General features: G+C 44.5%; 1 protein-coding gene across 1 annotated transcript in view; it reads left to right on the top strand.

Moving 5' to 3' along the window:
* The first annotated feature begins 4528 nt into the window (after nucleotides 1-4528).
* Nucleotides 4529-24486, top strand: part of LOC144216126 (uncharacterized) — a 25698-nt gene continuing 5740 nt past the window's right edge. The window contains exons 1-3 of the mRNA XM_077745416.1: nucleotides 4529-4857; nucleotides 8709-8823; nucleotides 19520-19704. Coding sequence (XP_077601542.1) covers nucleotides 4529-4857; nucleotides 8709-8823; nucleotides 19520-19704 — 629 coding nt within the window. The remainder of the gene's footprint in view (nucleotides 4858-8708; nucleotides 8824-19519; nucleotides 19705-24486) is intronic.

Below are 24486 nucleotides of genomic sequence, written 5' to 3'. Positions count from 1 at the left end.
CGGGGAAGTCTTGCAGAGAAGGTCACATGTGATCTGAATGTCTGGCGACAAGGGTGTGGCCGGAGTGCAGAGCAGTTTGGACCGAGAGCGTGGCCTGAGCAGAGCTGTACCGTGCGTGTGATGGCAGCAGAGAGGCTGGCTGTCTGGGGCACGTGATGTCTGGTGAGGCTGTGCGGAGGCAGGCCTGTCCCCCACCCCTCACCCCCACCGCAACATCTTAGGATCCCNCTTAACCGACTAAGCCACCCAGGCGCCCCAACAACACTGAGGACTTTTATTTCAAAGCGCAATTAGCATCTCCACGAAGAGATGGAGTTTAGAGAATGTTAACAGACAAATGAAATGGGCCTTACCCCGTTCGCATAATAATGCAAAAGAATGATAACGGAAGCGGAAACAAAGGTCATTTATCTCTCGTAGCACACAAGGGAAAAGTGTTTTCTGGATGTGAAAGCTTGCTGAGATTTTCAAGCAGCCCCAGAGGAGGAAAGACTTCCATCCTGATGGGAAAACTCCAGCCGTGTCTCATTCTGATAACTGCCCCTGCGCCTCCGGTCCTTGGCCGCCATCTCCCGCTCTGACCTGAGACACGATGCCACCCAGGCTCTGGCGCTTGGGCACCCCTGTCCACGTCGGGCCACTGCAGGAGATGCCGAGGAGCCCACGGCCATCAGTTCCTTCCATCACACTTCTGTGCTCCCTGACACATGGTCTCACTGTTTTGTCTTCACCATCCTTATCTCGCCGCTTCCTGTCCCCCATCCTCTCCTCTTCTTGCTACCGAAACCGCATTTTTACCTGTAAGTCCGTGCTTTACTGTCCTGTCCCACTCACACCCAGAACCCACTCCTTCCCCCACACTATTTAAGTGCCTACCATGTGCCAGACATAGGGAAACCTCGGACGAAAAAGACAAGGTCCCTGACCTCTAGGAGTTGAGTCAAGCAAAACCAGCTCTCCTAGGTCTCGTGCTTCTTATCAGAACACTCTGATGCAAATCAAATACTTCCTCCTCAGGGCAAACTTGTGGGGTTATGATCGTCAGAGTAAAAAGCAATGCACGTCTTTGATTTTTCTAGCATTGCTTGAAATACCACTTTCTTATTTTTTGGTCAACGTTGGCATGAAATCGTCAAGTTTCTTTAATCGTGCAGTCAAATTCATGCTCCTCCATTGACCTCTGGTGTTTTATCGGCCTAAGTTGTTTCTAAAAATGAAGCAGCTTTTCTCATAACGCTCCCTGTTATGTTATAAATAAAGATATATTGAGGCTCCCTCCCCATGTTCCCCTAAGTAATTTGGTATTTATTTCTAATGTACACATACACGTGTCTGTTTGATATACAGCCACTAATATAAGCCTCTACAGGGAAGGGCGTTGATCACTATAAATCATCCTATAGAGCATGTACTTGATAGAGGTTGGCCACATTGAATACAGTCTACAGAATTAACTTCTCGTGCCTCCATTCTTTTATTTATAATTATTCTGTTCATTTCCCCAGTGATCCCAATGGGCCTATTGAGTTTTTTCTTCAAACACCTTCTCTACAGTTTGAATCCTCTTACCTTCCTTTACAGCTGATAGGTGAACCCAGACAATGTGATGTTTTCTGAGAGTAAATGAGTTGGGTCTCAATGTCTTCATCTGTATCTATGATCAAATCACTGAAGAATACAGAACACAGTTTTTCCTGTGGCTTCTGCCAATCCATATGGTCACTCAGCTAACTGCTCATTACCGCTGACTGATTATGAGCCTGTAGGCAGCAGTTTGCAGATGGCCAGCAGGGATCCGAATCATCCGTCTCTACTTTTTTTTATCAGAATGTTCTGTGGTGTGACATCAAATCCTTCTGAAGATCAAGTAAATGATTCCATTTCTCTCTTCAACACTTCTCACTCCCTGGGAAGACCTTGAGATTTCTGTAGTCAAGTTTCTTTTACATTTTACCCACACCCTGATGGACGTGGACCAGCCAGGCACGAACTGGGGGCTTCCGCATTGATGATTCGCTGGGTCTGTCAGGTGCTTTCTCGGCAACAGCAACCAATGGCACCGCACTCATTTCTGCCAATTTTCTCAATCCGTGTGTTTATCACACAATCCTGCTTGTTGAAACAGCAGCCCTTCAGTGCACTCTTACATGACTTCGTTGCCCCTTTTTGAGTCCCTTTTCCCATCCATCACGTGGCAGCTACTGTAAGTCAATCAAAGGTAACTTTGTTGTTGTTAATCATTTTTATTGGACTGTAATCGTATGTACAGGAAAGGGCACAGATCGTAAGAGTACAGCTTGATAAATAGTCATAAAGTGAACGCACCTCGATCACGAAACAGCATTCACTGCCAGAGACACCGCCTTGTACTCCTCCAGGCCTTGTGGGGGCTAACGAAGCCGCCCTCATGAACTGATCACCTCCTGATACCGTCACTCTGGGAATCGGGGATCACACCACGAATTTGGGGGAACATACACATTCAGTCTGTCACACGCACTTCAGCATTTCTCAGGACACAGTATGTGCAGATCCACAGGCCTCTCTGTCTTTTTTTGAACAATTGATGTTTTAGCTTTTCTGATTTTATTCCTTTAAAGATCTCATTTTCTTACGTTCTTATCTAGTTTGCCTCTCAATTTCTTTTTTATTTTTTTTAAATGTTTTATTTTTGAGAGAGAGAGACAGAGAATGAGCGGGGGAGGAGCAGAGAGAGAGGAAGATGGAATCTGAAGGAGGCTCCAGGCTCTGAGCTATTAGCACAGAGCCTGATGCAGGGGCTCAATGGGTGAACCATGAGATCATGACCCAAGCCGAAGTCAGAGGCTTAATCCGCTGAGCCACCTAGGCGCCCTGCAATTTCTTTTTCTGTTGTTTTGTTTTCTATTTATTTTGAGGAGGCGGGGAAGGAGCAGAGAGAGATGGAGACAGAGGACCCAAAGAGGGCTCTGCACTAACAGCAGAGAACCCAACAACATGGGGCTCAAACTCATGAATTGTAAGATCGTGACCTGAGCCAGAGTTGGACACTTAACCTACTGAGCCACCCAGTCGCCACAGTGCCCCTCAATTTCTTTTTTAATTTTTAAAGTTTTATTTATTTCAGAGAGAGGGAGAGAGACCGCGTGAGCAGGGGAGGGTCAGGGAGAGAGGGAGACACAGAATCTAAAGCAGGCTCCAGGCTCTGAGCTGTCAGCACAGAGCCCTATGTGAGTGCCCCTCAATTTCTATTTCTTTCATTTCAGCTGCCTTGGTTTTCTTGCTACCCTTTTTATATAGTGATATAGTTAACTCTTGGTTGATTTGTGTGAGTAAAAGAAACATAGACCCAGATAACTCATAACTAATTTGTTGACTTGGGGCTTTAAGATGATTTTTCACCAGATTTGCACTCCCACTCGGGTTTTACTTCAGCTGCTATAATCATCAGTTTACATTCCTTAAGCATGTACCAGCTGGCTAATGGAATGAATAGGCAGGCCCGGGAAAGCCAAGCTGGGATGCAAAACTGGGTGTAGATGATACACACATGGATTGTTGAAAATTGGTTTTCGTTTGTTCCCGTGCCCAGAAAACTGTCTGCCTAATGAGCTGGCTTTCTTGGACTTCTTGTTCACACTGAATTTTATATTCTAATATAATGAATTTGTTTTCCAAAGATAACTTGAAGATGTCAGGCACCTAAGTAGAAAATTGACCCAGAACGAAAGTTGTGTCTGAAGAATTACTTACTTGCTCGGGTTCTGTGTACTTAGTTCTTCCATCTCCTGCTGGTTGCTTTTCCTGTATTTTAATGCACTTACACTTCTGTTGCATCATCTCATTAAATAACTAGCTTGTTTCCTGAGGTTGATGTTTCATAATCTTTGGTGATTTGAAGGCTCTGTGATAACGTGTGGCAGAAGCTGTCTCCTTACCCAAGGATTCGTTAGCAAGAGTTCCAGGAAGAACTGGAGGCTACAGTAAGTAGTGAGGAAAAACTACCTGACTTTCCAATCTTTCCCTCTTAAGTTTGAAGACGATGTTGTTATTTCAACGCCACCTACGTGCTTGCTAGGAATTGTTCTTTTCCTGTTGGGAAGGAAAGCCCAGGCAGGAGAATTCGGGGTGGGAGGTAGCACATGCTCAACATTCTTGGGACAAAATAGTGCTCGGTCCTTCCTTCCTCCCCACTAGGCCGTGGCAGCCCTGGTAGCCCGGCCCCTCCCCCTTTATTTTATTTTTTGCCTTTAGTGATGAAGAGAAAATGACTTTCCTGGGGCTTGCTGGGCAAGTTTGTGGAGAACATAGGCCACAGGACAGGAAGATCAGAGGACGTGTAGCCTTAAGCACATGCAAGGGTCGTTTGGTTTTTGTGGGTTTCTTCTCGTCTNACCCTCTCCCCCTCTCCATCCCTCTCCCCCTCCAGGATCACCAGCAGTGCAGTGTTGGGCAAGTTAGGCAGTGTGCCACTTTCCTCACCGGTAAACTACTGGCTGTAACCGTGTTGTGTTCAGATAGGACCGCACTTTGCCAAAGGTAAGGCTCCATGCCAACGGTAGCCGTTGTTAAACCAATTACAGACACCAAGCGTGGCTACACCGCAGCCCTGGCAGTGGGGTCCCGCCACCCACGCTTGCTGGGAACTGAGTGCGGCCCATGGGGAATTCCTTCCACCCCAGCAGCCGTTCTCGTGCTTCTGCCTTCTCTGCTCTTTGATAGTGGCTGTAAGTCAGATCTCCGAAATCATGGCAGAGAGAAGGTAATGACAGTGCGGGGAATGGTTTTACATGAAATCAAAACTATGGAAAAATCAACGGCCACCCCCTTGAAGGTGCCTCGACTGTGCCCTCAGGATCTCTGCAAGGTTCTGGACTAGTATTCTTGCCAGAACATGTACAGCATTTCAACCATAACGTGACACAAAGAGGCTTTTGGGGCTTGGTCCAGAAGAGCCAGGCAAACATTTTCACATGGGTTTTACGGGAAAATAGACCCTGGTTTATTTGTTGCTGATATGCAGGTTGTTCATAATTGGGGAATTGCCCCAACCGGCTTTTTTCCTGAAGATTTTTAACTTTCTGTTGTCAGGAGGAGAAAGCACACACAGACGGATTTAAGTATGACTGGTTACCTGTTTGTATTTAGAAACTGCCACACTCGGGGCGCCTGGGGGGCTGAGTCAGCCAGGCCTCCAACTTCCGCTCAGGTCATGATCTGGAAGTTTGAGAGCCCGAGCACCTGTCTGCTGTCAGCGTGGAGCCGCCTGGGTCCTCTGTCTTCTGCTCTCTCTACCCCTCCTGCGTTCCCTCTCTCTCTCTCTTTCTCAAAAACAAATATATAAATATATATATTATATATACACTATGTATATAAAATGTATGTATATAAAATATAGATACATATAATACATAATACTATAAAAATATATCTAAAAATATATTTTTTAAAATATTTATTTAAAAAAAATAAAAGAATGTACCACACTTACTGATGGGAAGGGGGAGGAGGTGGATTTGGAATATTTATACCGTTTCATTTTTTAACTTACATATATGAAAGTGAGAAAGGGTCTTTGGAGCGAGATAAGATACATTTTTCATTAAATACTGGAAGAGACAAAGGTCTCAGATCACATCCATAAGATGTATTATTATTATTATTACTCTTGTTATACAGAGATGGAAAAAAGAATGTGTAAGGGTCAAGGGCAGGCTACCCCAGGATGGGCCACTTTGGCATAAAGATGATCTCAAGTTAAAAGTAATCAAAACCCAGCAGACCGAGGAAAAGCTCTCTGACTCCCCCTTAACTGCCTAAATCTGGGAAAACTGGAAAGGAAAGCCTCTATCAGGAAGAGAACTATTAACAAAGATTCCCCTTTATCAAAGAAACTGATCTGCATCATAAGTCAACCTTGTTTTTCCAAACTTAGCCTTCCCTCCAATGATCTCCTCTCCTTTGTATCCTCAGCCCCACCCCCCTCATAGAAGCTTCACATTGCCTCATGGTCTTCCAAATTTCATGTCTGTATGGATTTCCCTTATGTACGCTATTAAATTCAGTTTTTTCCCTCTTACTCTGTCTCCTGTCAATTTGATTCCAAGTCCAGCTAGAATGACCATAGGGCAGAGGAGGGCCTTCCTCCCTGACAAATGGTATGTGGTAATCAGATGCACTTACCTATTCATGATGCCATGAGGCTAGGCTGTGAAGCACAATCTGACTGCACCAGGCCAGGGGGGTAAGTGGGCGCACAGCTTGGTCAGTGTTTCCGTCTTCACTGACCCCATCAAGTGGGCTCTCGACGATGGAGCAGAAAGTGTCAAGCTGTTGAGTTAACTGAAAAGGCATTTTTTATTTAAAGATCTCACTGTTGGGGCGTCTGGGTGGCCCAGTGGTTGAGTGTCTGACTTCGGCTCGGGTCATGATCTCATGGTTTGTGAGTTCAAGCCCCACATCTGGCTCTCTGAAGACAGCTCAGAGCCTGGAGCCTGCTTTGGAATCTGTGTTTCCCTCTCTCTCAGCCCCCCCCCCGCTCATGTTCTCTCTCTCTCTCTCTCTCCCTCTGTCTCTCTAACATAAATAAAACACACACACACAAATAAAGGACTCACTATTAATGGGAGTTTATTTTAAAATGTGTAAAATATACAAGAATAGATAGATATGTTTGTTGAAGATCAAGAGGGTGGCAAAACAGTTTGACAGCACCATAATAGAGACATGGAGATAAATACCAGGATAAACAGATTTTTTTAAAAAAGGATTGAAATGGATTTTTTTGGTGGCTGGAAGATGATGCAGGGAACTGCTGTATTTTAAGTCCTTAAATAATATGTTTTTTTAAGCTATATGCATGGTTTGATAAATAATCATAAGATATTCACAGAATATTAACATCACTTGAGAATTACGTAAACAGTACCTATAGTAGTACTATAGTAGTATAATTAAATGTTTTTATACAGAATCTGTGTATAATGGCCAGTTTCAGAATGTTGTGATTAGATGTATAGTTCTGTCTTTGAGCTATATCTTTATCCAACTTTCTACCTCTCTTCTCCTTAACTTTACTACTTATATATTGTAAATAATATTAAAGTCAGAGATCATCATCTTCCTACTTTACTACCTGTAGCATCTTGTACAGTATCTTAAGAGTAATGTCTCAGCATGAATAGACACTTGAGCAAAGAAGGATCCAGATGACCAACAGACACATGAAAAGATGCTGAACATTGCTCATCATCAGAGAAATACAAATCAAAACCGCAGTGAGATACCACCTCACACTGATCAGAGTGGCTAAAATTAACAACTCAGGAAACAACAGATGCTGATGAGGATGTGGAGAAAGGGGCACCCTCCTACACTGTTGGTGGGAATGTAAACTGGTGCAGCTGCTCTGGAAAATAGTATGGAGGTTCCTCAAAAAATCAACAGTAGAACTCCCCATGATCCAGCAATAGCACTGCTAGGAACTTACCCAAGGGATACAGGAGTGTTGATGTATAGGGGCACATGTACCCCAGTGTTCATAGCAGCACTCTGAACAATAGCCACATCATGGAAACAGACCATATGCCCATCAACCTGATGAATAAAGAAGATGTGGTATGTATATATACAACAGAGAAAGAATGAAATCATGCCGTTTGCAGCAATGTGGATGGAACTGGAGGGTATTATGCTAAGTGAAATAAGTCAGAGAAAAACATATCATATGCATTCCCTCATATGTGGAAATTTGAGAAACTTAACAGAAGACCATGGGGGAAGGGAAGGAAAAACAATTAATTACAAACAGAGGGGGAGGCAGACCATAAGAGACTCTTAAACACAGAGAACAAACTGAGGGTTGATGGGGGTAGAGGGGTGGGGCAGGGAAAATGGGTGATGGGCATGGAGGGCACTTGTTGGGATGAGCACTGGGTGTTGTATGTAAGTGATGTATCACAAGATCCTACTCCCAAAGCCAAGAGCACATTGTATATGATGTATGTTACCTAACTTGATAAAAAATATATGTGTGTGTGTGTAATTAAAAAATAAAAAGAGTAATGTCTCAGAATATGGTTGATAAGTACGTTTTCTGGTTTGTTTTTTTGAAAATCTTGCTTAAAAGTGCACAAATAATACAGATTCACTCTAGAAGAAATAGAAAATACAGGAAAGCAAACAAAAAAACTACCATCAGCTAGAAACTCCTCTTTCCATCTTGATAACACGCCTCCACATGTTTTCCTGTGTACTATATGCAAGCAAAGAAATTTGAAATAAAAGTTATCCTATGTACACTGTACTCATTTTCGCAGGACAAAATAGAGTTTTCAGGTCAGCAGGTATGTATTATTTTGAAGGCTGTTTGTCATGTTGCCAAATTGTCCTAAAGAAATGTTTTATCAGTTTTGGTCCCCATTAGTAGAGCAAAGAATAGTCACTTCTCAACTCTTTTACTAACTAATGGGCAGAAACATATTTATCAGAGTTGGGTTCATTAATATTTCTTAGAATAAGAGTGTATTTGAACATTTTAAATATGGATATAGTTTGTCATTTTGTCTTTGATTTTCAGTTTCCCCCCTTCGTATAGTGTTTCTTTTTAATTTTTATGTGCTCAAAATGATCAATCATGTTGTTTTTTTTATTTTAAAAAGTTTTCCCCAATTTTGAAATTTTAAGTTTCAAATCACATGGGTGGAATAAGCTGATCTTTAAGAATCTAGTGGGGTGACTACCTCTCAAATTTATTTTTCTCCCCATCAGGAAAGCAATCGAAGAATTGCTAAAAGAGGCAAAACGTGGGAAAACGAGAGCGGAAACAATGGGACCTATGGGTTGGTAAGTTCTTGAGTGATCTTCCTTAAAACAATATTAAAGACAAAGTCTTGGCGGGAGATGTAGATACATTAAGTCAGTAGCAGATGGAGGGAATGTAAAACTGTGGCTGTAGAGGAAATCACCCAGAGGCAAGCCGGAGAGTGGGAGCCCTGTTTAGGGCCAGCTGGGGGGGCGGGGCTCTGCCAGAACCCTGAGGAAGAGGCTGTGGGTACGGAGGGAGAGCATCTGTGCAGCCTCATCATGGCTTCAGTTCACAAATCCCTGGTGGGTATGTAGATTCTATGCCCACAGGCACCATCTAAGAGTGATATTATATCAGTGTTCATTGTTTAAGGGTCTCTGTTTTGTTTTTTAGTTTATATTTATTTATTTTCAGAGAAAGCCAGCAGGGGAAGGGCAGAGAGAGAGGGAGACAGAATCCCAAGCGGGCTCTGCAGAGCTCAATTCCTCGAACTGAGCCCTGAGATCATGACCTGAGCTGAAATCAAGAGCCTGACCAATGATGCTTAACCAACTGAGCCACTCAGGCAACCCAAGGATCTCTGGTTGCCAATAGCCCTTGGCAAATCGAAATGTATTTTTAAAATTCTACTTGTACATATTTCGATTATGTGACAGTTTAACTGTGTAGAACTTAAGTGTGCCTTTGCAGTGTCTGTACGAAATAGAGCTTTAAAACTTCCAAGTTTAGAAACAAAAGAGGACTTTACCCTTAAGAATTTAATCCTAAGCATTTTTAAGCTTCACTTTAGCAATAACGTATGCAGTCATGTGTTAAATATGCTGATTTTAGATCTTTTATCTACAGTTTAAAATCCACAACAATGGAGGATTGTGGGTGATTAAAAAGGGTAGAATATAAAAATGAAGTAGAAGTTAGGCTTCAGAATATACCTCATTCTATAGATTTGACTCTTAGAACCATGCATATGATTTATATAAAATATAAAAGTTAAATAAGTAAAGGGAAAAGTCAATCCTTAAAAATCAAGCAAAATAAAACAAACAGACCTAGAAAGCCATTTGGTGAATGACATAGGCACAGACAAAGCAACTACATTACGTGATCTAAAATTTGACTGTATTTTGAAAAGAACTACCAGGAAATCTTAATTGTTTTCAGTCATCACATTGTCAATAATATGATGATGTTATTCTGAAAAATATTATATGATGGGATAAAACAAATATTTATTTGCTATAAATACCAAGATTTCCAGCATCAAAGGATACAAATGTAAAATCAAAGTTAAACCTGTAATCCTAAATGTGACTTGGAAATCTCAGTACAGAGCCATGCTAGATTTTCTCCTTTAAAAAAAAAAAGAGGAAAGCTGTTTCTAGCTCTGTTCATGGAAAAGTGCTAGAAACGCTGACCACCCACTCAGAAGTGCCGAGTGCCCCCGGCCTCCAGATGTGGTCTACACACACTCTCTCTCTCACTGAGAGAAGGCAAGATCCTTTGAGAAATAACTGACTGCAGATCTGAGGCAGTGTCTGGAGTTTGCCAAACTGCAAGTTAGAGATCACAGTCACCAAGACCACCCTCGCTTCTTACACCGACTGCAAATTCAGGGAGTTCCCCAAAGCACCCTCAGCTTCCTTAAGGCACCAATGAATTCATACAATTCATGGAAAACTATGATACTCGCAGTTACAGTTCATTAGAGGGGAAAGGATACAGATGACCATCAGCCACAATAAGAGACATAAAGGGTATTGTCTGAGAGGGTTCCAAACACGAAACTTCTGTTGTCCCCTCCCCGTGGACTCAGGACACCTTACCCACCCACCATCGAGGTGTGACAGAGGGAAGCTCACCCAGGCCTCAGTATTCAAAGTTTTCATTGGGATTTCAGTACTTAGGCATGATTGAATGCTCACGTGGTTGGCCTCAGTCTCCAGGTTACCCAAGACCCCACAGCCCAAAGCTGTCACCCTGAATCACATGGTTGGGGGGTTTGGGCCTGGCCAGCTCGCACTCTAAGACCGTCAGGCATGGCCTGCCCCATCCTAAGATCCACGCGAGGCAGAGACTTTCCTGTCCGGTGTGACATACCTCCTAGAATTGAGATCCCCCCAAGAAGCCAGCCCTCTCTGTGGGCAAGGCTACAGCATTACTGCGCAGACAGGGGACGTGTAAGGGGAGCCAGAAAATCTTGTCACACCAGAAAGCAAAGAAGCTGTCGAAGCCTACGGTAGAGATGGCCGACAGACTCAGGAAGCAACCTGAAAGGCCTCCCACCAGAGGGGATCATGTGACCACCAAGAAAAATCAAGCTATAATGACTGAGATTCATGAACCATGTTCAGATCCGCAAGGCCATCGTGATAATCACAAGAAACCTAGTGGACCCTCTTGGAGAGTGCTGTGGAACCAAATCATTACTCATAAAATCAGCAAATAGGAAGAATAAAACGTTTATCCTCTTCCCTGTACAAATTGTACCAAATCATTGATGAAAGAAAACTTCCTTGTGGAACTGCACCTATTAAATGTAAAAGGATGCTATGGGGCGCCTGGGTGGCTCCGTCGGCTTAGCGACTGACTCCTGATTTCAGCTCAGATCATGATCCATGGTTGGTGAGTTTGAGTCCCACATGGGTCTCTGCACTGTGACAGCGCTTGGGATTCTTCTTTCCCTCTCTCTCTGCCCCTCCTGTACATTCTCTCTCTCTCTCTCAACATAAATGAATAAACTTTAAAAAAGTTTTTTTAATATAAAAGGATGCTCGAATAAGAGCACCATTTGAATTCTTAGCAACTCAGTAAGAAAACAAACAATCCAATTTAAACATAGACAAAAGATTTGAACAAACACATCATTAAAAATGTTACAGGGTTGGCCAGTCAGCAGATGAAGAGAAGCTCACATCGTTAGTGATCAGGAAAATGCAAATTAAGGCCTCATTTAGTTACCACCTCAATGCATGAACTAAAATATCCAAAATAAAAATAAAAACAGACTGACAGTACCAAATAAAGATGAGGATGTAGAACAACTAGAATGTTCACACACTGTTGGCAGAAATGTAAAATTGTACCGCTGTTTTGAAAAGTAGCTGGCAGTTTCTTATAAATACTCACCGTAGAGAATTCTTCTACCCAGTTACCAGAGAATTGAAAACTTAACCACACATACAAATCTGCTCAGTACTGTTCATGGCGCTTTTATTCATGACACTTAAACCTGGAAATAACCAAGGGGGCCCTGGGTGGCTCAGTAGGTTAAGTGTCTGACTTCGGCTCAAGTCATGATCTCCCGGTTCATGAGTTCAAGCCCCGCATCGGGCTCTGTGCTGACAGCTCAGAGCCTGGAGCCTGCTTCTGATTCTGTGTCTTCCTTTCTTTCTGCCCCTCACCCACTTGCATTCTGTCTATCTCTCTCTCAAAAATAAACAAGCATTTTTTAAAAATTTAAAAATAAAAAAGACATTTATGAAACGGTATTTGATGATATCAGGGAATTAATATTGATTTTTTAAGTGTGGTAACGGCTCTGCTATTACTTCGTTTTTCAAAAGCTTTTATCTTTTAGAAATTCATTCTGATATATTTATGGATAAATGATGTTAAATGGAAATAAGTGAGTCAATCTGATGTAACATATGTAATCATCTTAGATTCAGTAAAATACCCACTTCCTGGAAGGATAGACAGATTCGGTAAGATAAAATGTGTAGAAATATTGTCCCTGGTTCCTGGCATGGAGCAGTCAGTCAGCGGTAGGTAGATCTGCTCTTATCTTTTTTCCAGCCCTCTGTCCTTTCCAGAGATAAAGGTGCCTCTACTAATGTGAATCAAGTTAGTACATACGTTGGTAGGGGCGGGCCACTTTGGTGTAAGGCGGGACTGTGACCAGGTTGACTGTAGCCACTGGTCCAGTCTAATACCTTGTGCGACAGAATCAGCATAGAGCTAGGTCATGAATTCAGATGGCTTGACAAGTGAGTATGAAACTGTCAGTCAGGGCTCTCGCTCTGTGAGGAGTGTTCAAGGGCATCAGTCATTTCTAGGCAGCTCTCCAAACAAAAGCCATTTATATCCCGACAACCTTTCTGCCCCTTACTGGCTGAGTAGAACTTTCTGATCGTGAAAGAACTAGCTTATCCGCGTCAGCTCCGTTTCCCCTGAAGAGAGTCCCACATGCATGGTCATCTCGACGTTGGTGGGAGTGTGGACGTGCTCACTGGGTATTAATATCAGTTAGGCCGGCAGTTCCACAGAGCAGTCAAGGACCCAGGTTCCTCCCAGTTTCTAAATCTTCCAGCCGTTGAGTATGATTCTTTTCCGCACAGTCTCATATAGTGGTAACCATACAGTCCCCTCCACTGCGGTCAGCAGAAAGGAAGGGAAAAGAAGGCACGCCCCCCCCACTGCCCTGTCCCTTTAAGGACACTGCCCAGAAGTGGTGTCCACCATGTCTACGAATACTCTACTGGCCAGAATTTCATTTCGTGCCTTCACCCAGCTACAAGGTCAGGGATTCACGCTTTGTTTTCTTCCAGGGAGTCAGGTGCCTGATAAATATCTGGGGTTCTCTTACCATAAAAAAAATGGAAAAGTGGATAGTTGGGGACAACTGATAGCCTCTTCCCGTGAAGGAAGCAGAAACATGTTTAAAAAAGGGAGTACAGGGTGGCAGGCTGGGGCGCCTGGGCAGCTCAGTAGGCTAAGCATCCGACTCCGGCTCAGGTCCCGATCTCATGGTTTGTGGGTTCAAGCCCTGCATCAGGCTCCTCACTGATAGAGTGCTTGCTCTCTCTTCCTCTCTCTCAGCCCCTCCTCTGCTCACACTTTCTCTCTCTCTCAAAAATAAATAAAGAAATCTTTAAGAAAAAGAAAAAAGATGGCAGGCAAAGTGAAACATTCCAGATTTGTAAGAGGTGGATCCTGGGAGAAGAGGACTTGAAACTTCTAAGTTCCCGTTAGTCTGCAGGGCAGGAATTCCTGCTGACATTGCTGTTTTTCTCAGTTCCCTTATAACGGTGATCCTCAGACTTTTTGGCTTTAGGGTCCTTTTACGGTCTTAGGAAGTATTGAGGACCCCAAAAAACTTGTTTTATGTGGATTATATCTATCAATATTTACTGTATTTGAAATTTAAATTGAGCAACTTAAAATGATTTCTTTATGAATTCATTAAAAAAATAATAAGCCTATTACATGCTAAAAGGAAATAATATGCCATTTTTATTTTTTTTAATTTTTTTTTAATGTTTTATTTTATTTCTAGGAGAGAGAGAGACAGACAGCGTGAGCAGGGGAGGGTCAGAGAGAGAGGGAGTCACAGACTGAAACAGGCTCCAGGCTCTGAGCTGTCAGCCAGCACAGAGCCCGACGTGGGGCTCGAACCCACGAACCGCGAGATCATGACCTAAGCGAAAGTCGGACGCTTAACCGACTAAGCCACCCAGGCGCCCCAATAATATGCCATTTTTTAAAATAACTACATTTGTGGAAAAACATATTGAGTTAGAGTGATATTGGTTAGTATTTTTGCAAACCTCCCTCATGTCTGACTTATAAAAGACACCTGGAAGGTCATGTCTGCTTCTCCAATCTGTTGTTTTGCTTGAAGTGTTTGAAGAAAATCCGACCTCACACAAATATATACTTGGAAAAGGAAGAAGTATTTCAGGAACCTTTCCAGAAAATTATGGTATTCTTTAATCCTTCATCAGAATTTTGCAAGTAACCTCAGGGAGTAGTGATTTCTTAACGTTCTTTTTAATAATGTAGACTTTTCATGTTGTGTTATAATGAAATCCCTTGATCTAACTGGATCTTCCCCTCATACATGATTGTAACACTGGCCTTCTCAAAAATGTTGGTTGTGAGTTCTCGTCCAACATTGACACATTATATAATACTTAAAAAGATACATTTATAAATATCACCGCTAATCTCATCAGAAGAGTCTTTTAAATGTTGGGGACTTGTCAAGTTCACAGTTTCACAAGTCCAATTTCCTTTCACTTGGAAACTCCAGTGTTCTCATTGGCGGCGAATGCTGTGAGTTTTTTCCCTTGAATTGACAGGTTCACTCACATCTGAATAGCCAGCCAGTTCACTTGCGACTCAAACATTCACACAGGTGCCTTTCCTTGAGGCGGCTTCTGGTCCACCAGACAGACAGGGGCTGTGCAGAGAGGTCTGGCTGAAGGACAGCCGTGACTTGCTTCTGTCCCTGGTGCTGGGAGAGAGAACATCTTCCCCATCATGTTCATCCTTGGGGAACTCCTGGCTTACCATCTGTTTAAAGTGAGTGAGTGAGTAAGTGTGTGTGTGTGTGTGTGTGTGTGTGTGTGTAAATAAAAACTTTTAACCACTAATGCAGTGGTTCCCAATCTCATCTGCACATGAGAAATCATGTGGGAAGCTTCCCAAATTCCTAATGTCTGTGTCCCACCACCTAAAATTATTAGTTTGGGGCTGGCCTGAGCCAAAGGGTTTTAAAAACATACCCAGGTGATTCTAAAGTGCACACTAATTTGAAAAACACCATACCAATGCCTGTTTGTTAAAAAGAATGAAACCAGCCTGCTCTGTAGGATTCACCCCTCTCCGGCGGGCAGACAGCACCATAGCACTGGGACAGCAAGAGGGCCCATGCGGGTCCCAATTTCCATCCCTGTCAAGCAGGCCTTCTTGCACAAATCTTAAAGGAGTAGACAATCTGTTGCTTACTAGTGGGCCATGGTTTGTTTTTGTAAGCATCTCGAAGGCCTTTATATTTGCTTTAATTTTAAATTTTACTTTAATATTCAGTGTAATATTGACTACACAGGTTGAATTCAGTGATTCATCCCTTACATACAATACCCAGTGCTTATCATAGCAAGTGCCCTCCTCAATGCCCATCACCCATCTAGCCCGCCTCCCACCCATCAACCCTCAGTTTGTTCCCTTATCATTAAGAGTCTCTTGTGGTTTATTTCCTTTTCTTTCCCCCCACTCTTCCCATATGTTCATCCGTTTTGTTTCTTCTTTTTTTTTTTTTAATGTTTATTTATTTGTTTTGGGAGAGAGAGCGCACACGAGCAGGAGAGATGCAGAGAAAGGGAAAGAGAGTCCCAAGCAGGCTGCACGCTGTCAGCGCAGAGCCCGATATGGGGCTCAGACCCACAAACAGGAAGATCATGACCTGAGCTAAAACTCAGAGTCAGACATTTAACCAACCACGCCACCCAGGTGCCCCTCATCTGTTCTGTTTCTTAAATTCCACATGAGGGAAACCATATATTTGTCTTTCTCTGATTGACTTACTTCACTTAGCATAATACATTCTAACTCCATCAACATCATTATAAGTGGCAAGATTTCATTTTTTTGGTGGCTGAATATATTAGATTGTGTGTGTGTGTGTGTGTGTGTAGGAATATATATACCACACCTTCTTTATCCACTCATCAGCCAGTGGACATTTGGGCTCTCTCCGTTGTTTGGCTATTGTTAATGCTGGTGTAAACATGGGGGTGCGTGTGCCCCTTGGATCCTGTATTTTTGTATCCTTTGGGTAAATACCTAATAATGCAATTTCTGGATCACACGGTAGTTCTAATTTTAGTTTAGTTGGTTTGTTTTTATTTTTTTGGAACCTCCATACTGTTCTCCAGATTGGCTACAGCAGTTTGCATTCCACCAACAGTGCAAGACGGTTCCCCTTTCTCCACATCCTTGCCAACACCTGTTGTTTCTTGTGTTAATTTTAGCCATTCTGACAGGTGTGAGATGGTTTTGATTTGTGGTTGATTTGTACTTCCCTGATTCTGAGTGACGTTGAGCATCTTTTCATGCATCTATTAGCCATCTGAAGGTCTTCTTTGGAAAAGTGTCTATTCATGTCTTCTACCCATTTCTTAACTGAGTTGTTTGTTTTTTTGGGTGTTGAGTTCTTTATAGATTTTGGATACTGACTCTTTACCAGATATGCCATTTGCAAATATCTTCTCCCATGACCTAGGCTGCCTTTTTGTTTTGTTGTTTCCTTCCCTGTGCAGAAGCTTTTTATCTTGCTGAAGTCCCAACAGTTCATGTTTGCTTTCATTTCCCTTCAGCAACATGTCTAATAAGTTGCTCCAGCCAAGGTCAAAGAGGTTGCTGCCTGTATTCTCTAGGATTCTGATGGTTTCCTGTCTCACATTTAGGTCTTTCATCCATTTTGAGTTTATTTTTGTGTATGGTGTAAGAAAGTGATGCAGTTTCATTCTTCTGCATGTTGCTGCACAGTCTTCCCAGCAACATTTGTTGAAGAGACTGCCTTTTTTCCATTGGATATTCTTTCCTGCTTTGTCGAAGATGAATTAACCATAAAGTTATGGGTCCATTTCTGGGTTTTCTATTCTGTTCCATTGGTCTATGTGTCTGTTTTTGTGTCCATACATACTGTCTTGATGACTACAGCTTTGTAATCTAGCTTGAAATTCGGAATCGTGATGCCTCTAGTTTTGTTTTTCTTTTTCAGGATTGCTTTGGCTCTTTGGGGTCTTTTGTTGTTCCACACAGATTTTAGGATTGTTTGTTCTCACTCTGTGAAGAATGCTGGTGGTGTAGGGATTGCATTAAATTTGTAGATTCCTTTGGGTAGTATAGACATTTTGACAGTGTTTGGTCTTCCAATCCTGGGTATGGAACGCTTTCGCATTTCTTTGTGTCCTCTTCCATTTCTTTCATAAGTCTTCCATAGTTTTCAGAGTATAGGTCGTCTTCCTCTTCAGTTAGGCTTATTCCTAGGTATCTTACTGTTTTTGGTATAATTGCAAATGGGACTGATTCCTTGATTTCTTCTGCTGATTCGTTATTGGTGTATAGAAATGCAACACGTTTCTGCACGTTGATTTTATATCCTGCGACTTCTCTGAATTCATGTATCAGTTGTAGCAATTTTTTTTGGTGGAGTCTTTCGGGTTTTCTGCATAGAGTATCATATCATCTGCAAATAGTGAATGTTGACTTCTTCTTTGCTGATTTGTATTCCCTTTATTTCTTTTTGTGGTCTGATTGCTGTGGCTAGGATTTCCAGTACTATGTTAGATAATAATGGTAAGAATGGGCTGTGTTTGCTTTAAAATTTAAAAAAGAATTGATCACCATTTTTTTCCCCTCTCGGACATTCCCCAAAAAGATCTTAGTGAGCTCGTTGGGCCATTGCCGAGAGATTGCTGAACCACTTAAAATGCAGCAGAATGCCATTTTTTTATTTTAAAGAGACCATTTCGTGCTCTGTACTCCTGTGGATGTATTTCAGCAAAAGAATCTCTTCAGACACTCTTCCTCACAGAGACCTCAAGGAGGCTCAAATATCGGCCCATATGACTTTTTTTAGTCAATATAAAGGAATTTATAAGCACACATTTCAGAAATTTGCCCGGCTTCATGGTCTACAAAGCTGTTTTTATTCTGGACACATTTGCATCAGTTGATCTATAGCCCAATGTCATTGTTGAGGCTAGGGCTTGCAGAACTTCAGCCTGAGCCTTCAAAGGCTTTATTCTGGTATAAAAAGTTACAAAGATCACGTTGGACGAAAAGGATTCTTCAGTTTTCTTAACCTAGTTGTTTCAAGGCGAATGACATTTTTGGTTGCTTGTCTCTTTGGGCCTGGAGTCAGCCTGGTAATTCGGGAAAAGATCATCTACATTGTCCTTCCACTGTATGTAATCAGCTTTTTATCAGAAAGCATAATATCTCGAGTCTTTATGCAGGCTTTTTTTTTTCTTTTTAATTCATGTGATGGAGCATCAGTAGGTATAGTAAGAGGCCGGGCTCAGGCAGCAGTGAAGGCTCCCTGTCCCGGCTTTAGGGCGTTAATCCACTGGTGGATGTGGACAAGCCAGCAGGTGAGCACCCCGCTGCAGAGAGGGGAGGAAGGCTCACGTTTCAGAGTGACTCACGGATGAGGCTCTTGGCAGTATTTCAGGGCCATGAGATCCAAAGCCTTTATCTCTAGCTAAAGAACACAGGGCACAAAGGGCTTTCCTGAGCCCCCAGCTAGCCACTGGTGGATGAATGGGCCATCATTTGCTTTCCCATCCCCTAGCTGAATGCTCGCGTGCCACTAGCTCCCTGCCATGGATCCCCATCCAGTTACGAAGGTGACTCAGAGAGCCCCGCGTGTGTTCCCGCTGGGTGACCCCGCCGCGGAATTGATGTGTGCAGCCAGGGGAGCAGGAGGCCGAGGACCACAGGCTTGTCCGGCATCGCAGGCCGCCACCATTCCCACGTCAGCTTCTGGGTTTACCTGCATGCACTGCCTGCTGGTCTCCTAAAGGGCACAGCTATGGAGACAGATAGCCTGGCCTTTATCTTTGCTGCAGGACCTAGCCTAGGCCTCACATATGAAGGCTTCTCAGACTTAAAAATAATAGCATAAATATGTATGTATGTAAAAAATATATATATATGTACATACATGTCAACTATTTCACGTTACTTTTAGGTATAGCACTGGGGAACAGAGTAGCTGGAAACCCACCCGAGGCCTCAGGACTGTTGTCCGCTGAGTAATTAAGGATTAACAGCAGGCATTGGGGATTACGGCACTACAGAAGCCATGTTGAGGCATCTGACTGCCAAATCACAAACTGTAGGGCCCCCCGGGTGGGTGTGGTGGCCGTGGCGGCATTAAACAACAAAATGACTCGTAATCAACCCCAGCGCCAAGATTAAAAATACTCCCCTTGTTTCCTGGAGTGCTGGGAGTGTCGTTCTCTCCACCGGTGTCCTTTTTTGCTGACGTCCACGAGAGCGCAAAGGAAGGCACAGAGCGCAAAGTGGAGCGCCGCGCGCTGGCGTGGGAGTGAATGTGGCCATACACGAGAGGAGCGACTTGGAGAGCATCACACGGAAACCCGGCCTCCCCTTCCCCACCCAGGAAAGTAAGACTCCTCCTCTCCCAGGGCCTGTTGTGCTTCACAGATCTCAAAATTGAGTGCGTTTCGGGCGTTCCCTGCCTTTGTCCTAGCCCTGCCCGTGTCGGTGACTCTCCACTTGACCCTGCACACGGCTCCTTGGCGCCTGTGCTGGACAGAGCAGCCTTGGCGGCACAGAGCCCACGTGGGGCTCCATCTCACCAACTGTGAGATCATGACCTGACCAGAGATCAAGCATTGGATGCTTAAGGCTTAACCAACTGAGCCACCCAGGCGCCCCCATGGAACTATTTTAGGATCCAGAAGTGTGAGGCCTGGCTCTGTAGCAGGCTAGGCGTTACTACTTCTCTCCATCAGCAGTAGAGAGGCAGCAAGTATTAAAAATTTCGTATCTCTTCCCCTTTCTGTTCTCTAGGTTTGCTTTATAGTCTGCTGTCTTTCATAAGTCGAGTATATTAACTGAAAGGGGGAAGTGCCTTATTTTGCAAATGAGGTTATATAGTGTGCCCCTCAAAATGAGAGAGAGGGAGATGAAAAACTGCTAATCCCAGCCTCAATCAGTCTGAGTCTCTCTACCAGCAGATTCTCGAGAAATCCCCCTCTGCCACAGCATGCAGGAGCCTTCCTCTCAGCTTCTGCTTGGACAGCCTTGCAGGTGAAGTGACGTGCGTCACTTTTAGAGTTGGCCAGAGAGAGGCTGCTGGGTCTTCAGCGTGTCAGTGCTGCCATGGGTTCTCTCCAGGGGACTTGTAACAGGTTCACTGTATTTAGAGTTTTCTATCCATTTATATCGCCAGCCCCTTAAATCGGCTCTCCCCACACGAGCTAGGATAGCTTTCTGAAACCCAAAATACAGGCAACCAGCCAGGGTGAGAAAGCTGACATCGTGTGGGTCACAGCTGCCGATAGGGTCCCCTACCCCAGCAGCGCGTCCTGGACATAGCCAGTGACGGAGGCGGTGCAGACATGCAGAGCGGCCACGGCCCGGCCTCTCCGTCGGGCTCAGGCTTTCCCTCGGTGCAGACCTGAAAAACTCTGCGATGGTGGGTAACTAATGCTAGCTTCTGACGTCATCGCAAATACGGGGAAAAGTGGCACCAAGAGCTGAGAAGCTAGGTGGAGAGATTGATGAACTGAGTTTTCAAACGGGATGAATGAGAAGAGTAGTTTCCCAAAGGGCTGACATATAGAACATGAGTGGAGAATTTCAAAACTGGGACGGACTTGGGACACCACCTACATACTTTGGCCTTCAGGGCTCTGTCTGAAGAGCTTCTGCAGGGTTTGCAGAATGTTAGGAAATGCAGATTAGAAGCTCAGAGAGAATGCCGGTAGCCCCCTCCCCTCCACACACATCAGTGGGGGACTGAGATGTCCTGGAAAGGGAAACTTCTGGGTATAGAAGTACCAAAACTTTCCAGTTCTAACCATTTTTATGAAAATTTCTAGAAAATCTCATTGACTTTTCTTGATGGCTCCAGCAGGTTTTTCCCTTCTTTTAATTTTTTTTTTTTTCCATTGAGAAACATTGGGTAGCCCGCTATGTTCTTGACTAACTTCCTCTCCCAAGTGACTTGAGAGCTCAGGCTGTCCCCTTGAGTCACCATCAATGAGAAATCCCTGCAAAATTGACGCATGTGCGTGTTACACGTATCCTTTTTCACAGAGAGGATTAATAATAACCTAGGTCCACAGTCCCTTGTTTAAAGCCCTTGCTCCTGATGAGTTTCTAAATTTAGATATTTTCCCATTTTAGAAAGGTACTTAAGCACACGCGTGCTCTGCGAACACCCCCAGGAGTGCTTGCCCGTTCAACACGTTATCACTTCTGCCCCCAAACATCTGAATCTAGAAGATCTAGAAAGGAAATGGGATAAAGACCGGACATAGATATCCCAGTGCCCGGTTAGGCCACGTGTTGCTGCCAAACAAGTTTCAGCATCATATAAAGAACTTGATTTTCAGAGGTTTTAACGTTTTGGAATTGTGGGTAAGCAATTCTAGACCGATAGGTAACTTTCATTGAAGATTTACCATGTGCCAGGCAGGTACTGTGCTCCGTGCTTTATGCATTGCCTCATCATATCCTCCCAGAAGATAGATACTTGTTACCCCTCTTTGCACATGGGGAAAACTGACACACAGCGGAGTTAAGTAACTTGCCCACGGTCACACAGCTAATTAGCAGAGCTAGGATATAGACCAGAGCTAACATGTACCAAGTGCTTGTCATAGATGAGGTATTATTCTAAGCACTTTCCTTGTTCTCACTTTTGAACCTGCAGCCATTTCCCACGTTTAACAGGCAAGAGGCAGTAGGGAGATGAGGCAGTAGGGAGATGATATACCAGGCCCAGGGGTCCGTCCGATGGATGGTGTGATTTCAGAGCCTGTGAGCTCAGCCGGTACCATGTTGTATGCGTGTGCAGCAGTAAACGCCGGGCTGTGAGGTTCGGCAAAGTGAGTGACCACACGGAAGGGTGGAGCAGCTCTCTTCCCTGGGGTGTCCTCAAATGTCAGCAACACTGTTACGCACCTTATACTGTGATATTCTCGCTGCAGACTTTATAACTTCTTTATATGGAATCATTTACTACATGTACCTCCGCATCTGCTTGCACCCACCCCTCTGTCTCCTTGCTCTGCCTCTTTTATTAAGAGTACAAATAAGTGCTTGGTGTCATTTCTAAAGCATGCCCTGGGATGTTTTGGTGGGGAGTCACTCTCACCGCTGCTCCCCACCCCCACCCAGCTCAACCCAACTCTGTCCACGCTGCCCTTGACTCAGTATCTGGAATAGACTCCTAGGCACAACCAGCATTAAAAATCCCACCTCTAATTTGAAAAAGAGCGGTGAAGGCCAGTGTTCTTGTGGACTTGACTCTGGAACGCCCTGTCATTCTCCAGACAGCTCTTCTGGTCGCCATGTTGAGTCAGTGGGTCCTAGCTGGAGGCTAGGAACGGTCGCCTCCCCCACAGTCCCCACTCTCTGGGCAGGAACTCTGCGAGTCCCTGGCAGAAAAGCCTTGCTCCCCTCAGGCAAGCCCACGGGGGTCAAGATGGCCGTTCGTGAAGATAGCAAAGTAGAGCGGAATCCACCAGGAGTTACCAAAGGTTTTACTTTGATGTCCTGGATTCTTGTCCCGTCTGGCAATACTCACCTGTCCTCCTTGGTCTAAGCCAGAGAAGAACTGGCCAGTTTTATCAGCACTGGCCTGGCACGCTCCACTGAACATACCCCAGAATTTTCCGGAGCTGGCCGTTGGTAGCCTCCCATATGCAAGAGACCCATGTGGTCCGTCGGCTCACACGAGCGATCCCACGCCTGCCGTAAGCACTGGGCACGCTCGGCTCGTCACCCTCCACGTCGAAGGGCAGCTTTCTCCCGCACACCAGCCGCATGGTGCCTTTGGGACACCGGCATGTCGTACTCTTCCACATCTTTTCCTGAGTTTGCAGGGGTTCAGGTTTCTTCGCCGGAGCAGAGCCCCTCTGATGCCACAGAAGTCCGAGCGGGGCCGCCTCTCATCGATGCCCCCCCTGCCCCCTGATTGTTCAGGGCTGTGTTTCCAGGACAGCCAGGTGGCTCTGCCCTGGGACCACTGAGGTAGCATAATGTGCTTGGTGTGCTCCTTCTGGAAGCTCAGCAAAGCCCCACGGGGCCACCGTGAGCTACATGGTGTTCTACCCCCCCCACCCCCACCCCCGTGCCTCAGATCTGGTTTTCCCTTTGCTGGTTGTCACTGCCCCCCTTTGCCCCTCATCTCGTGCGCTGTGGCTGCTAAACGCCAGCGCTAACAGGAAAACCAAACCAGACCTCCGGCGTTACTACCGCCTCCACGCGTCCCCACTGCTCCGACCGCACCCGCTGTCCTTTCTGACCGCATTTCTTTTTCTCCTGTTCTCGTTCTGCCTGTCGACACTCTGGCCTGAGCATTAGCCACGTGCTGCACATCGAGTGCTCACCACACCTTTGATTCTTCTCAGGTATTTTCTCTGTCCACGTAGGCTCCAGAGCTGCCCATCTGCCGCAGGAGACGTGTTCTTCTCTTTTTCTCCACCTTCCGTTTCACTTCCCGATCCGATGCCATTCTGGGTGCTTGAGGCGGCCCGACCTCCCTGTTCACCACAATAGGCTGACATCTGCGTCTGTTTTTCCCGATGGGGTACCAGCCAGGCTGCAAAGTCGCTCCAGTGGGGTGCCAGTATATTGATTTTGAAGTAATTGTGTGGGTCTCCCCCTGAATCGGCTTGCTATAAAGATGGAGATTATAGGAATCATCATCTCTACATTCATTTCTGTTGAATACCAGCCACCCTGAGAAACAGGATTTTGGGGATCAGCATCCTCCTAAAATAAAGTAGCCCATCACGTGGCAGGCAGCCTCAGGCCAGAGAAACATGCAGGCTCTTGTTCACTGAGGGATTTAATACATTGCAAAGGAAAACAAATACTGTAGTGCACACCCAGGCATGTAAACTAATAATTTAATGAGTTACATCTTATCTCGTGGGTGAACTTGACTCACAAGCTACTTAAATATACCTGGAACAGGAATTGACCTGGAGGGTGGGCCTGTGGGAACTGCCCCCCCCCAGGCCCCAACACAGACTGGAGTCCCTGACAGGGAAAGTGTAAGAGGTATTTTAAAGGTAAAAAGTGACTATTGCATTTTTATGGATTCTTTGGATAATTTCCGTTTCTAGAATAGAGCATTTAGCTCCAGTACCCAAGACATAGCAAGATACACTTTTTTGTTGCTCAGAGAGGGACTTTGTTTTTTTTTT

The sequence above is a fragment of the Crocuta crocuta genome, unplaced genomic scaffold, assembly GCF_008692635.1.
Source record: "Crocuta crocuta isolate KB4526 unplaced genomic scaffold, BGI_CrCroc_1.0 scaffold258, whole genome shotgun sequence".
In the NCBI taxonomy this organism is placed as follows: Eukaryota; Metazoa; Chordata; class Mammalia; order Carnivora; family Hyaenidae; genus Crocuta; species Crocuta crocuta.
Note: the sequence above shows the minus strand (reverse complement) of the source record. Positions and strands in the feature narration are given on the sequence as shown.